The 15,276-nt window shown below is 36.2% G+C and overlaps 1 protein-coding gene across 1 annotated transcript in view; it reads left to right on the top strand.

The window, feature by feature from the left end:
- ARFGEF2 (ARF guanine nucleotide exchange factor 2) overlaps positions 1 to 12,272 on the top strand; it is a 31,642-nt gene extending 19,370 nt beyond the window's left edge. The window contains exons 22-39 of the mRNA XM_084296537.1: positions 1,089 to 1,236; positions 1,950 to 2,049; positions 3,084 to 3,124; positions 3,207 to 3,376; positions 4,040 to 4,191; positions 4,302 to 4,474; positions 5,762 to 5,922; positions 6,307 to 6,437; positions 6,527 to 6,656; positions 7,122 to 7,257; positions 8,062 to 8,200; positions 8,290 to 8,344; positions 8,584 to 8,698; positions 8,977 to 9,107; positions 9,567 to 9,735; positions 10,136 to 10,274; positions 10,712 to 10,829; positions 11,637 to 12,272. Of these exons, the coding sequence (XP_084152663.1) occupies positions 1,089 to 1,236; positions 1,950 to 2,049; positions 3,084 to 3,124; positions 3,207 to 3,376; positions 4,040 to 4,191; positions 4,302 to 4,474; positions 5,762 to 5,922; positions 6,307 to 6,437; positions 6,527 to 6,656; positions 7,122 to 7,257; positions 8,062 to 8,200; positions 8,290 to 8,344; positions 8,584 to 8,698; positions 8,977 to 9,107; positions 9,567 to 9,735; positions 10,136 to 10,274; positions 10,712 to 10,829; positions 11,637 to 11,813 (2,385 nt within the window). The 3' untranslated portion in view covers positions 11,814 to 12,272. The remainder of the gene's footprint in view (positions 1 to 1,088; positions 1,237 to 1,949; positions 2,050 to 3,083; positions 3,125 to 3,206; positions 3,377 to 4,039; positions 4,192 to 4,301; positions 4,475 to 5,761; positions 5,923 to 6,306; positions 6,438 to 6,526; positions 6,657 to 7,121; positions 7,258 to 8,061; positions 8,201 to 8,289; positions 8,345 to 8,583; positions 8,699 to 8,976; positions 9,108 to 9,566; positions 9,736 to 10,135; positions 10,275 to 10,711; positions 10,830 to 11,636) is intronic.
- The last annotated feature ends 3,004 nt before the right edge of the window (positions 12,273 to 15,276 follow it).

Raw genomic sequence — 15,276 nt, 5'->3', positions numbered from 1 at the left:
AAGAACTTGGAGGATTTTGCTCTTCTGATGTGCTCAATACTTTCAGTCTGTAGTAAGTGCATCTACCTCCCAGGATGTGTCAGAACTCTGCTTGAAATATCAGTACAAGTGCATTATTTTGTTTATTTAAAAAAAAAAAAAAAAGAGTGGAGGACACTATTTTTTTTGGCAGGCTCTCTACACACTGTGTGAACAGTATTGTAATGTTTGAAGGTGCATTTGATATGGAATTAAAACCATACTGAAACTGCATTTGACTTCAGGGAATCCTGCACAGAAACTATTGCCTTCTTCTTCGTACAAACAAAAACGCTCCAGCTCACAGCTCAAGACTTCTCTGTGCAGTGGTTGGGAACTTCTACACCACAATTGAGTGAAGAATTGCGGCCAGAATAATTTATTGAGGGACAGGCAAGGATAATCTATCAGGATCATATATATTTTCATAAAGCATGTTTCCCAGAAACTCTTCAATCAGATGTAAATCTTCTGTGATGCTGCTAAAAGGGTCATTCCTGCTGTGTTATTTTCTCTGGCACTAGTCTTTGGCCGCATGGTGATAGGAGCCAAAAGGGACTCTAGCTGACAAGTCACTTGGACCCGGTTTAAAGTACACCCCTACAAATGCTTGTAAAAGGGATGTTTCAGTGCGGGTGTAAGGAAAGAAGAAAAGGCCCCTTCTGTGCCTATAGCAAGGCACAGCTGTGGCATTTTCACTATGTGCACTGAACATCATGGCGTAGCGGGAGCTGCAATGATGCAATCTTTTCATTTCTGGAATGGTGAAATTGTTCATAGGTTTGAAAGTTGATGCTGCAGAAGTAATAAAATGGTCTCTTCTGATAGAGATCCAAGTTAGATTTCTTGTTACTGTTTATTTGTTCTTCTAATATGGGAATGATTCATGGCAGCTGGTGGTAGTGAATGAATCATTCTATGCAACTTTATTTCCAGTTGTATTAGTAATGTTTCACTTACATCAGAACTATTATAGTTGCCCAAGTTGTTTTAAAGGTTAGACGATCTGGAGAGTGTTAGGAATAAATGTATGATATTCAGAAACAGTGTTTAAATGTCTTTGTTTTCAGATCTTGAAATGTATTAGCCAGCTGGAACTAGCGCAGCTTATAGGAACTGGAGTGAAAACTCGGTATTTATCTGGCGCTGGGCGTGAAAGGGAAGGAAGCATTAAAGGCTATGCATCTGGAGGGGAAGAGTTTATGGGCCTGGGATTAGGTAAGATGATTAATCTTAGACTTCATGAAGATGCATAAATAAGTGAAGTATTATGGCTGAGAAAGTTGAATGTTATAAGATAGCAAAATGTTTTTACTTGCTTCTAGTGGAAACTATATTAGGATTAATGGAACTTCAACAAACAAAAAACAATTTATACTTAAAGATGTTTTAATGATTACCAAATACATTCCTATTTTAATGACTTCGGTTGTGTTAAGCTATTAAACAAAACTCAAGATTTAGTTGTTAGAATGTGATGTTGTCAAAGCTGTTTTGCCATACAAATGAAGTAATTGTTTTCGTGCCAGTGTTACCTGTTCTTCCTTTTTATGCTCTGTTTAAAAATAAAAACAAATTGTTTATCTTTAGGAACATTACAGTGACTGATAATTGTTTTCTCCAAAGAAATTCCTTATCTCTGTGTTTTGGGCTTGCTGTTTTCTCAGTTCCAATCTTATTAACAGCATTGCATCTTAATTAACATGATGGCCAAGACACAATGCCCTCATAAAAAAAAGTGCCTCTTAGTGCTTTTTAATTTTGTCATAATCTGACACAGATCAGGCAAAGGCACCATGTTCTCCATATAAATTTGCAAGGTAATTGGATGCAGTAGTTGCTTATCTTTGTTTACTTGTATAAAGTTAAGGTTACTATAAGGTCATGATTTCATAATGCTAAGTACTGATTTCTTTTGGCTGTTATTGCAGGTAACCTTGTTGGAAGTGGAGCTGATAAACGGCATATGGCAAGCATTCAAGAGTCAGTGGGAGAGACCAGTTCACAGAGTGTAGTGGTAGCAGTAGACAGGTACTTAAAATCTGATCTTGTTCTAGGGAAAACATTACTTGAAGTTACTGACCATCCTCACATTATTTGCAGACTGTCAGGGACTTCTGTTCTTGAAGCCTATTTCTAGAGTGAGAAAGAGGCTGATACTGTCTGTGTAATTTGTGTTGCATGCATCCTGTGTATGTGGATTTCTTCTGCCAGATTTAGCCCGAAGTGGACTGGTATCTGAAATGAAGATATGTTCGTATTCTATAAAATCATGCTGTTTTCTTTGGTCTTGCGAACCTCAGTGTTTCAGCATTTCTTTAGTTGCTCTTCTGCAGCTTTTCATTTATTAATAAATGTATTCTTGTCCAAATCATTATCTTGTTCATCTGTCTCTAAAATGTTGGATAAAGAGATGCTTCTATCATAAACTGTATGTTGGAAGCGGAATCAATTACATATTCAAGATTGTAGTATTTATTATAGCATGATGTGTATATACTACATCACAGATTTGGGAGTATTCTACACTTACCGGTGATTTATGTGGATCACAGTCAGTGATTTTAACTTCTCTCGACTGTGAAGAGCTAAAGGGGAGGAAGGGACTTAATGATCCATAGTTCTGTGGCTGTTTTGACAGCCACAACATAGAGTACTCTCAAACCATGTAAAGAGCAAGCAGGTGGCTGGCATCCAGCAGAGTCTTGCAGCAAAGTTCTCTTAATGTCTCTTCACTCCCTCAATGCTATTTAACATGTTATCAACCAAATGAGAGTTCCAGTGCTACTTGTACAGGCTCATATTTTTGTTCAGTACCTGTTTCCTGCTGTGGAATGCTTCTTCCTGGAAGAAGTATAGCAGACTGACTTGCAGCAGGGAAGGGTCTGCTTAGACTTAGGAAAGGTACATGAGCTGCTACCAAAGATTAAAACAGTTGCAGAGGTTATGGTGTTGAGGGTTGTGACGTACCTCCAGGACATATGCTGACAATTGTCTACAGCACTGAGATGTGACTGACTTGTGGATGTGCAGCTAAATCTGCAACGCATTTATTTCTTCCACAGGATATTTACAGGATCGACTAGACTGGATGGAAATGCGATAGGTATGTATGCTGACTGTGTGGTGGGTTACAGGAATTTTTATAGTGTAACATCCTGAATTTACAGTAGTGTTTTAATGTTCAGTTGACTTTGTCAGATGGCTGTGTGCTGTTTCTATGGATGAGCTGGCTTCCCCACACCATCCACGCATGTTCAGTCTGCAGAAGATAGTGGAGATATCCTATTACAACATGAATCGCATTAGGTTGCAGTGGTCAAGGATTTGGCAAGTGATTGGAGATCACTTCAACAAGGTATTTTTAAAAGTCAGGTTAAAGAACATGTATGAATGTGGCAGGACTTGTTTAATCAGCTTTTTCTTCTAATGTTCTTGAGTGGTATAGGTTGTGATGTAAAAATAAAAAAGTACATTGAAGGCGCAAACTTCTTAGCGGTTGATTTGGAGTAATGCTAACAATGTTTAATTAGACAACCAGATTCTAGCACAAAAAGTGAAAAAGACATCAACATTTAAAGGGTATAAACAGGCATGAAAATATTTGAGAATGATGTTTAATCACTTTATTATACGATTTTATGTGTATACTTCTTCATATATGCCTTTCTTATCCTCCTGATCAAATTCCAAGTTAGTTTTTGTCTAAAGTATGTACGGATAATCCTGAAACAACAAAGTTATTTTCCTTAGGAAGTTGGACCATGTGTTTTTCTAACTGATTTTCTGTGGTTTGTTTTTCGAATGTCTAGCTGTTTTTTTCTTATGCTACTGTTGTATACAAAATCCAAGGAGCTGCTTAGATGTCTCCAATGACTGAGACAGCTCCCTATTTTCTAAATATCTAAAAACTAGAACATGCTTGAAATTTTCACGGACTGACCATGAAACTTAAATGATAGAAAAATTACTGGCTAATGTATTACTTATATAAGTGCTTGAAAATTTGTATTTCTTCTAGGTTGGATGTAACCCTAATGAAGATGTTGCCATCTTTGCAGTAGACTCATTAAGGCAGCTGTCTATGAAGTTTCTTGAGAAGGGAGAGTTAGCCAACTTCCGTTTCCAGAAAGACTTCTTAAGGCCTTTTGAGCATATTATGAAGAAAAACAGGTGTGAGGGAGTGGTATTTGTTAGCCTGCTTTATTTCTACTTTGTGTGGGTTGAATTGTCTTGTATGTGGAAATGGTAGTTGACATAGTGTTGGTTTCCATCTTTTTAAGATCTCCAACTATTCGGGACATGGTAATACGCTGTATTGCTCAGATGGTGAACTCTCAAGCTGGCAATATTCGCTCGGGCTGGAAAAATATCTTTGCAGTCTTTCACCAAGCAGCATCAGACCATGATGGGAATATTGTGGAGCTGGCCTTTCAAACTACAGCACATATAGTTAGTAAGTAGTAACAGATGCAACTAACAGATGCAACTACACCAATTAGCTTAGCTGCTGTGACTCTGGTTTAAAAGGCCCATCTGCATATGAGCTTTGTATTCCCTAGTAAATAAATTCAATGTCTTGTAAGTAAACTCTTAAAACTCTGCAGCTAGGTCTGTTAAGTCTACTGATTTTTATGGACAGGAAAAAATAGATAGGAATGGGATAGGATTTTTTTCTTGTGGATATGAAAAAAATAATTCCTTGCTACAAAACTCTTTAAATCAGGAATAAATTCAGTAAGTTCCTAGGTTGTCCGTCTCTGTTGCAATAAATTAATTTTGATTAGGAAAACTGTGTTAACAGATCGCACGAACTTCCATGCTGTTCCAGTATTATGTGGTGGGGATCACGATTCTTGTGACACTGATAGGTGATTACTTGTAGAGTTTATTTCAGGCTACCTGCTCTAAAACTATATTTGAACAATATACTGCTGCCACTTTCAAAGAAAGACAACTGACTTGAATATTCTTGAAGTGGAATTTCAGTGTATTGATGGGAGCTTTAAGTGTCCTGAAACTGCCCTATTCCCATTAAATATTGGAATATTTAATAAGCATGGGAGGAGAATAGTGATAGACAGCATTAACAAATGCAACAAGTAGCAAAATTTCTTTTGTCAACTTGAACTAGAACTAGAATAGTTCAGTTGGAAGGTACCTACAAAGATTGAGTCCGAATTGAAATACGTAGATCTTGGGAATTGTAGGCTGTTCAAAAGCTTGCATGCATTGGATTTGTTTTCTAAAGTCTGTCCATTAAGCATGAAATCAAATGCTTTTTCCTTTATTGATACAGAATCTGAATAACTTCAGGCTTTGGTGGCTTAGATAAATTTATGTAACTTCATATACAGCAGGGAAGCTAACATCAAGCCTTACTCCTTTTTTTTTTTTTTTTTTTTTTTTTTTTTACTCCTATTATTTTTTAAGATATTTTAAGATATTGTTGGGTGGTATATGCTGTGAATGGGAATGGAACCAGATGAGAAAATATGAAAGAATTTTAGAATATAAATTAGAAATTGCCCAGCCTGAGAACATGTGATGCTGGGGCTGGAAGGACAGGATGCGGAAGAGCACAAGGGAAGACATGAAACTACCTAATCCAGAAGATCTATTCCTTCCATGTTTGTATGTTTAGTACTGGTATGCCATGCCTGGCTTCAGTAAATCAATACCAGTTCATATCTGTATTTCAATACCAGTAAGTTTTAATAAGCTTTTTGTTTGTTCTTGACAGCAAATATTTTTCAACAGCACTTTCCAGCAGCAATTGATTCATTCCAAGATGCAGTAAAATGTCTTTCTGAGTTTGCCTGTAATGTTGCGTTCCCGGACACGAGCATGGAAGCAATTAGACTTATCCGATATTGTGCAAAATACGTTTCAGAAAGACCACAGGTATATTTTTAATCCCTGTGTTTTTGTTCACTGTCCTCTTCTGTATAAATTTGCCTTATTTGTATTATTTTTTTCCTATCATTGTTAAACTTGTTTCCTGATGTACAAATCTCTGCAGTTTTTCAAGCCTCTAGCAGAATTTAAGTAAAACTGGCTTGAAATATTTGTTTTCTTTTTTTTTTTCCAGCTATCTTCACAAATAGATATGTCTCAGACTTATATTTGATGGGAGTTGAGTGTTAGAGTAGAAACTAAGCTAAAAACTAAGCTAAACTTTCAATTCTGTCTGTGTGCCATGAATGGTATCTAAACCTGTTATAATTAAAGACTTTCGAGAAGACTTTTGAGATTTTATTTAATATTTTTTTCCTGCTCATCTCTAAGGTATTAAGAGAATACACAAGTGATGACATGAATGTTGCTCCTGGGGACAGAGTATGGGTCAGAGGATGGTTCCCTATTTTATTTGAACTTTCTTGTATCATCAATCGTTGCAAATTAGATGTTCGAACAAGGTAATAAGGCTTTTCTGGTTTTTGGTTTGTATTCATTTAGTGAAGGGATCACAGATACACATTTTAATATCATCTTTGTTTGTTTATAGAGGCTTAACAGTGATGTTTGAAATAATGAAGAGTTATGGGCATACATTTGAAAAGCACTGGTGGCAAGATCTGTTCAGAATTGTTTTTCGGATTTTTGATAATATGAAACTTCCTGAACAACAAACAGAGGTAAAACAAGCAAATAAGTAAGCAAACTCTGGAGTATTTTTTTCCTTAAGAACTCAAATGATCCAGGCTGCAGCTTGTATCATTTGCCATGTCAGTATATTTCCAGCCCACGCTGCCCCAAACTCCATTTGTAGTGATATCTATAACATGACAAATGCAGATAGCTTCCATGTGGAAAACTTCTCCTAGTATCCAGTGACCTGTCTGTTCTGCCTGACTGAATATGTTCAAGGAGAATATTCACGCTCTGTGAAACTGCATAGTCATCTGAATAGTTACCGTATGGCCAAGTAAATGCTTCTGAAAAGATATCATCAGTAGTAGGTGTTGGGGGCTCTTCCAGTTTTATCTAAATTGAGTTCTTCTCATAGACTAGCTCCTTTTTTGAATAGCCAGTCATAAGCCAAGTGCTATCATGACAGCAGAACCTACATACAAGTAAAGGCTTCTAATTTTTTGTCACAGAAATCTGAATGGATGACCACTACATGCAACCACGCACTTTATGCAATCTGTGATGTCTTTACGCAATTCTATGAAGCTTTAAATGAGATCCTTCTTCCTGACATACTTGCACAGTTACACTGGTGTGTAAAACAAGGTAGCTTATTTAATTTTGATTAATACATTTTTGAAATGCTTATTACTTAAGAAGGGGGAAGTAAGCTGAATTTTGGAAGAATAAAAACTACCTTTAGGGCAATGTGTGATTTAATAGATGTGTACAGTATCTTAAATATTCCAGGGTTGTTCTATCTAATCAGGTAGGCAGCTTTTCTATTAATGCGTTTATGGTGCTACTGGGACCAAGCAAAAGATTTTAGTACAGCTCTTTAATCTTTTGCCAACAGCTTTTCTTCATTTGGCTGTGTGGAATAAATATCTCATTTACATATATATGTGTGTGTGTGTATGCATTCTGATTTTTTATCTGCTTTTCCCCTCTTTCTCTCCATTTCAACCATCTAGTGTTTGTAGATATGTCTTTCTAAATATTTTTTTCATTTGGGACCAGACTCTTACACCTGAAATCTTGGATATTTCTAGTATGGAATGGGGGGACTAGCTTGGAGGAAATCATAACTTTCAAATTCACGCTTTCCTTCCTTCATCCCAGTGTACACTCCCTTTCTGCTTCTTTCTTGTCCTTTGTCTTTTCTGTTTGGATTTCAGTCTCATCAAGTCTATTTTCAAACACTATTTTTATATTCTGTAGAGTCCTGAGCTTAAATTTACTGTCATGTAGTTCATGTAGTAGTTACGTAGTAGATTTATGTAGTAGTTTGAGCTGAAGTACATGCCTTTCACAACATTGGGAAAAAAAATGTTGATGGAGCAATAGTAGAGTGCTTAATTTTACACTGATATTGTAAAAGTTGATAAATATGGAACATGTCTTTCACAGATAATGAGCAGTTGGCTCGATCAGGTACAAACTGCCTAGAAAACCTGGTGATACTAAATGGACAGAAATTCAGCCCGGAAGTCTGGGGCCAGACATGCAATTGTATGCTAGAAATCTTCAAAACTACCATTCCTCATATGTAAGTTCATAGAGTGTAGTTGTTATACTAATACCTGATTTCAGAGCAACAATATTTACTTTATTTTTTCCCCTCCCTCTGTTATGAAGCTTGCTTACTTGGAGGCCTGTAGGAATGGAGGAAGATTCTGCCGAAAAACATCTGGTAAGAGTTAACCCAGTGCAATAAAAGAAGCTTGAAAGGTTGTATGTTAAGTTAGCTTTTGAAATATTGCATTGTATTTGTTGACAACAAATACTGGAATTGACATTAACTTGTATTTGACAGTAATGACAAATAAGATAAAAAGAGTTAATGCGGGGAATATTTTGAATCTAAGATTTGCACAGCTGGTTGGTAGTTAGCATTTTGGGTTGTAAAAGTTGCTCTAAATTTTATTCTAGGATTTGGACCTAGATCGCCAATCTTTAAGCAGTGTGGATAAAAATGCTTCAGAAAGAGGACATAGTCAATTTTCAAATCCAATGGATGAAAGCTGGAAAGGTGGTCCTTATACAAGTAAGGAAAACATGCAAGTTGACTACATGAACTTTTATAGCCACTCTAAGTCTCTTTCTGTAGTCTTTTAGAGAAAGCTTTAGGGTACTTGATAGTGAACTTGAAAAACTTTCTTTAAAACTTGCATTTATTCCTTTTAGGCAACTTGTATTTTTATAAGGTAATTCACAGCATCATTAAATATGAAAATGCTAATGGTAATGTTTCACTAATCTGTTGTATGTAGGCTGTCATAAGTTGCTTCTGAGACTTCTGTGTTTTTTTTTTTGTTTCGTTAGACCAAAAACTGTTTGCTGGCCTCCTTATAAAGTGTGTGGTACAGCTGGAATTGATACAGACAATTGATAATATAGTGTTCTATCCAGCAACGAGTAAGAAGGAAGATGCTGAGCACATGGCTGCAGCTCAGGTACCATCAGATATGTAAATAACCTGTTGAGCAGTGAAGTACATTACTGAATGCTTCAAAGTGTTTACAAAATACAGCATGTAGTCTTTGTATTTCTAGCTCTATGTACTGCCTTGAATATATGTCATTACTCTTACACAGTGATTTTTGACCATCTCCAGTGTTCCCTGGCAGTCTGACAATCAGATTGTTAGTTTTTCTTACCAATAACCTAGATATACATGTACTGTAACTTCTGTTTGAAATATTCCAACAAAAAAGCCCACAGCTTTAACAGGACATTTTGCTGTAGCGTTTTGTACTAATACTTCACTTGTACCTAAAAATGGAATTTCAAGTTAGCGGTGTATGGTATACTCCTTTTATACAAGAGACTAAGAGTCTTAAGACACTTTGATGCTTCACATATTACTGACAGTGTTCTTTCTTGTTCTTTCTGTCTTGATCTCTTTGGTTTAGCGAGATGCATTGGATGCAGATATCCACATTGACACAGAGGACCAAGGAATGTATAAATACATGTCTTCACATCACCTCTTCAAGTTACTAGATTGTTTGCAAGAGTCTCATTCATTTTCAAAATCCTTTAATTCAAATTATGAACAACGAACTGTGTTGTGGAGAGCAGGTGAGGCTTTTGTTTAGTTTGGTTAAAGAATATACTGAGCTCTCTTAGGGCTTTTAACTATCAAGGTGCATAAAGTATGCTACTGCAATAATCTCTACGTTTTATCTGATACTACATGCTTTTATTCCTTGTCTTTTTTCTGATGACTTCAGGTTAATTCTGTCTTCTAAATTACTTATTTTTTGATTGCAGTAGCACTGTACAGTTGTTACTGCTGCATTTAAATATATTTATAAAAATATGTTAGGTGTCAGTCAAAATCAAGGAGGAAGAAATACTGTCTGGAAAAAAAAAAAGATGCCTGCTGCTGTTCATTAATGGAGATGTACTTGATAAACTTTACGTTTTGATTGATAACTACAACTGTGAATGTTCTCCTCTTCCTATGTGTGATCTCTAGGGTTCAAGGGTAAATCAAAACCCAATCTCTTAAAACAAGAGACGAGCAGCTTGGCTTGTTGCTTGAGAATACTCTTCCGAATGTATGTGGATGAAAACCACCGAGATTCCTGGGATGCTATACAAAGACGACTGCTTAGGTAAGAATATCAAGTTGGTTCAGGTGTGTTTTGTTTTCAGTGAAATATGCATGGTGTATCCTTGGATACAAGGATGTTCCATTTTTAAATTGCTGAGCAGAGCATGCAAAGCATACGAAGATATATAAACATATAAAGGGCTGCTCATTATTAAAAGCAAATGTAGGAAAAAGGAAACAATTTGAAATAAATGAAACACCTTCCTGCTTGACTGACTTCTCTTTTAAAAAAAAAAAAAAAGGTAGTGAAGGAATACTTTTCACATCAGAGCACAAATCAAGATTCAGAGGTATAATGTGATAAAATAATCTAAACAGAACATATGTTTCATCTTACGTGAAAACAAAATACACCATGAGAGGACAAACAGTGCATGTTAGAAATGCTTCTTGTGTAGTTTTTTTTTATGGCCTGTTTGAACTGTGACATCTCTTTAGTGTATGCACTGAAGCCCTGGCATATTTTATTACCGTGAACTCAGAAAGCCACAGAGAAGCTTGGACCAATCTCCTGCTGTTGCTTTTAACAAAAACACTAAAAATCAGTGACGAAAAGGTAAGAACAGGCTGGATGCCATCTTTGTTTGCGTTCAGGTGTTTTCATCTTTGCTTTCATAGAAGTCAGTCGGTATTGTTGTACATATCACAAGATGGCTGTTTTGCTGATGCATGTAGTGTGCACTCTCTTTGAAATACAGTAATCATTACAATTCCATCTTTTAGCAAGCATTCCACATAGTGAGAATTGGACTTCATCCATGAAATTGAGTTGTATAGAAACCTTGATACAGTTACTGCAGAACTTTCACACAAAAGCACTATGAGTGTGCAGTAAAGGATGTGCTTAGGCTGTATTATAGCTGCATAGAATCACAGAAGTAAACTTCATCATTGTAAAACTGAAAATCTAGTTTCTTGACAGTAGTGGTGCAAAACAGTCTTTGTATCTCAGCCTTTTTGAAGAAAAGGTGAATGCAACTATTTCCTGGGCTATCACATGCAGAAAAACTTATGCTTAAATCTGTGGGTGTTTTGTATTTTTCTCCAGAAGTAAGCCAAAAGTTATTTTTTCCAACTGTTTTGGAAAGTTTAAAAGTGTGGTCTTTGTTCTCAGCGTGTTTTTTTTTTTTTCCTTTTCTTCCCTGTATTGTTAATTTTGTAATTCCAGTTCACTCCTGTATAGTCTTGAATGTTTTATTGCAATTTATCAATATTTGAAGAAACTGGTGGCAGTGGTGATTTGATTTTTCACCATTTAGCAGCAATTCAGTGATGTCCATGTTGCTACGGTGTTATGAGAAAATCTCTGCACTTTCCTACAGGAATAGAGAATAACTTCCTCTTTTCATATGTTTTCTGATAGTTCAGGGCACATGCTTCAACCTATTATCCGTACTTGTGTGAAATCATGCAATTTGACCTGATTCCTGAGCTTCGAGCTGTGCTACGGAAGTTCTTCCTGCGTGTAGGTGTTGTGTTCAAAATCTGCATAACAGAGGAGCAAATACGGACAATTGGGACGAACTTACCTTTGTGGTAGCTCTAAGTAGAGTTGGTTACTTCTGCTTGTACATAAAGCTGTGTTCCAGAGATGGATTGAAGTGAGCGGGGAAAAAACGGAACCCTGGCCTATCAACAGAGCAGCAAGTTACCCTTACCGCAATGGCATTTGGGGAGGGCTTGGGGGGGTGGGTGGGGAAAATAAACCCTGTCCATCCTATGAGACTATCAGCAGTTTTTATTTAAATCGTTGCTTACAAAGTTAATACAGTGGATGTAAAGTCTGTTTCGATGCTCGTCATCCTTATGATCAAGTCTGTCTCTTCTGGTCTTTTATCGATTGCTCAGTCTTGCAGCCCAACTAAATCTTATAAATCATCTGGATTCTTTGATGGAAATTATGCCCCTTGGAAATAATGAATATAGTTGTATAGCCTTGTGATGTTAGCACGTGTTCATAATAAACTATACTGCAGTGGCTAATGACCACCCAAGATCATTCTGGGTTTTTCTTTGTGTGCACATGGCTAGACCAAGCAGTGTGTCATATTTTTTGAAGTGAACAGCCTGTAGGATATTTGAGGAAGCGGTTTTCCTGTTGTTTAGTAAGTCACTTTAAAACTATTTTTTTATTCTCAATACTTCACCTACCAAGATTCATTTTTATTGTTATGGAAGGTTTTACATCAGGAGTACGCAGTAGTATCTACCCCATTTAGCTTGTTAGTTCTGAGTAAAAGATATTAAGAAAAAACTTCTAAACCTTCCATTGACTTTCATACATTGCCAAATCATGGACAGAAAGCATCTACAGTAATATTAAAAACAGGGTTCAAAGCAGGGTTCAAAAAAACGTATTTACCCTTGACCATAATGTATTTAGTAGCAATTATGTCTGTTTAGCAATAAGTCTTATCCTTACTACCTATTCAGTTCTGTCTTTTTACTGCAGATTTGCAACTTCTGATTTGTCTTTCTGCAAATCACTTTTGTTTTCAGCTGTTAGTTCCTATTGTGATGTGAAAATTGAATTCCCATGACAGCTCTAGCAAAATTAAACTTAAGATCATTCATGTAGTATAACAGTAACCAACACATTTCTCTGCTTTTCAAGTATAAATGAACCAAATGTGACTTAACACTACAGCTTTGCTTACCCTGGAGATGTTCCTTTCCTCAAAATGCATAAGGTTTCTGTGATGTAACAACGATTTGGAAGTGCAGTACTGCAGGACTGAATTTTGTCCTTTGAACTAATTTTAATTTCAAGGTTTGGACTTTCTGAAATGGATAAGTATGGAGAAGTTCCACTTCCTAAAGTACACGTAAACAAAAGTGTTATACTAATCACTGTGCTACTCATATCAGCAAACCTCAAATATAAGAGTATTTAACGGCAACGATGAAATAATGGTATTGTGTTGAAACTATTCTTTTGCATTATAAGTTGAGTTTCCTGGTAGGGCAGCCATAGTTGATGTAGCATTGGAATATAACATTTTTTTTCTTTTGAGCTATTGCCAAAGGATTTTTACAGCGTTTTTCAGTAAATTGGCTTGTTCTGTGTAAGCACTGTTTGTCAATTGTTTTGCAGGCAATAATACCAGTAAGGCTTTCGTGATTTTATTTTTAACCAAAGAAAAGTAAACCATGATTGCAGCTCTCTAACTTTTAAACATCCTGTAGATAAATCTATACACTAATGTTTTGTAGGAGGAAATACAGGGCTGCATTTTACCATAGGAAAAGACTGAAAAATAAGCAATGCTAATATTTAACTTGCTGCATTTCAGATGTCCTTTTGTGTTGCATTTAGTATAGTTGCTTGTTCCCTGGTAATGTCACTTAATTACAGTTAAAAAAAAAAAAAAAAAAGTATTTATTTTAATTATATTTAAATATGTAAGAACAGGCCATTCTTTTTTCTTCCTGCCCTAGATAGTCCTTAATATATATATTTTTCAGATTTTTTGAATGTCACTGCCTCATTGAATGTATACCCTTATCTCCTATCAAAACAAAAACTGTAGAGTTGTGTAATTTTTCTTTATTTTATGGTTCTGAAAGCCTTACAACTCCTGTCTTGAAACAGGTCTCATAATTTTCAAATCTGAAGTTATAACTGCATCATGGGCTTTCTTTAACATGCAACATTTGTACTATCTCTACATATAGAGTTAGGGCCTTTAATCATTCCTTTCCTTCAGCCTTAGTTCTGAGAGACTCTTACTTTTACTAGAGCTTTTATTGTATTTATGCCATTTATAAACTGCTGAAATTAGGCACGTGACATTAGAAACATTCTAGACTTACTGCAGTGCATGAAGGAGAAGGGGGGACTGGAATGCAGGGGGATAGACACAGCCTTAATCCTGTCTCAGTTTTCTGAGTTGACTGTAGCTGTTAAAGCAATAAGAGTGGTTTGCAAAGTATAATACCCAAAACAATTGTATTTGCATCAGCTTTTTATTTTCCTCTATACAGTCAGAAAGATCATAACCCACAGACATCTCTGTGAAGCTAAAAATGCTGAGCCAAAACTCCTGCAGTAATCACTGCTGGTTCTGATCTTGTCCTGACTCTGCTGATGTTAAAGACTTGATCTGCCTGTAGTAGTTTTCCAGGCTGCGGTGGAACTATGAACGAGAGCAGGGTTCTGTGTCAGCACGGCCTGGTAGAGATCAACATCTGTGCAATACATGGAGTAATAAAAATAAGGTTAGATGTCTGAAGTAGTGTTATGCAACAAATTAAACTATAATGTGATTTTACCTGTAACGGTATTAATATGGAGACTGCATGATATTTATTGCTACTTATTTTTGAACCTTGTAGGAAACAGATAAGGAGGGGAGGGATGGTAATGAGAATCCTAAAACCTCCCTTCCATGTTGATTCTACCATCTTACAAGGAAGTTGTTTTAAGAGGTTTATTACCCATGTTTCATGTCTCTTTCTGAGCTGTAACCAGAACAGTCCAGAACAGCTTTCACTAATGCAAGCAACCAGCCCCCAACTTTTAGCTGTCTTACTATTGAAGGATTAAATACAAAACCTTTTAAAACTGAGCTTTTCCTGTCAAAAGTGCGTCTCCCTTTAGTATGTAAATTGTTTATTCAGCACCTTTACTGTTATTTCTGTGTAAAATGTATGTTTTCACCTATTTAAAATGCCTATGTTTTCGAGGACCTCCGTATTAAGTGCATTTACTACCAATAATTTAAAGAGCAGTACTTTGCCTGACGGATGTATACATTTTTGAGAGAATAGGGAAATTATAAGATATGAAAAAAATATGTAAAGTTTTCTACATGAAAATATGCTGTATAGTACTGTTATAATATTCCATGCTTTAATGAAGTGGTAAATCAATAAAGTTTTAAGAAGTGATGCGTGTCTTCTGTGCGGTTTTTGGACTGTATTGGGATGGGGGTGCCTCTGCTCAGCGGGGTAATGGCTAACGGTCCCTCGGGCCCTTATTCAGTGGTGTAAGGCACAGAGGC

The sequence above is a fragment of the Netta rufina genome, assembly GCF_964035555.1.
Source record: "Netta rufina genome assembly, chromosome: 16".
Classification (NCBI taxonomy): Eukaryota; Metazoa; Chordata; class Aves; order Anseriformes; family Anatidae; genus Netta; species Netta rufina.
The sequence above is the reverse complement of the archived record's forward strand: the minus strand, read 5'-3'. Positions and strand labels throughout refer to the sequence as shown.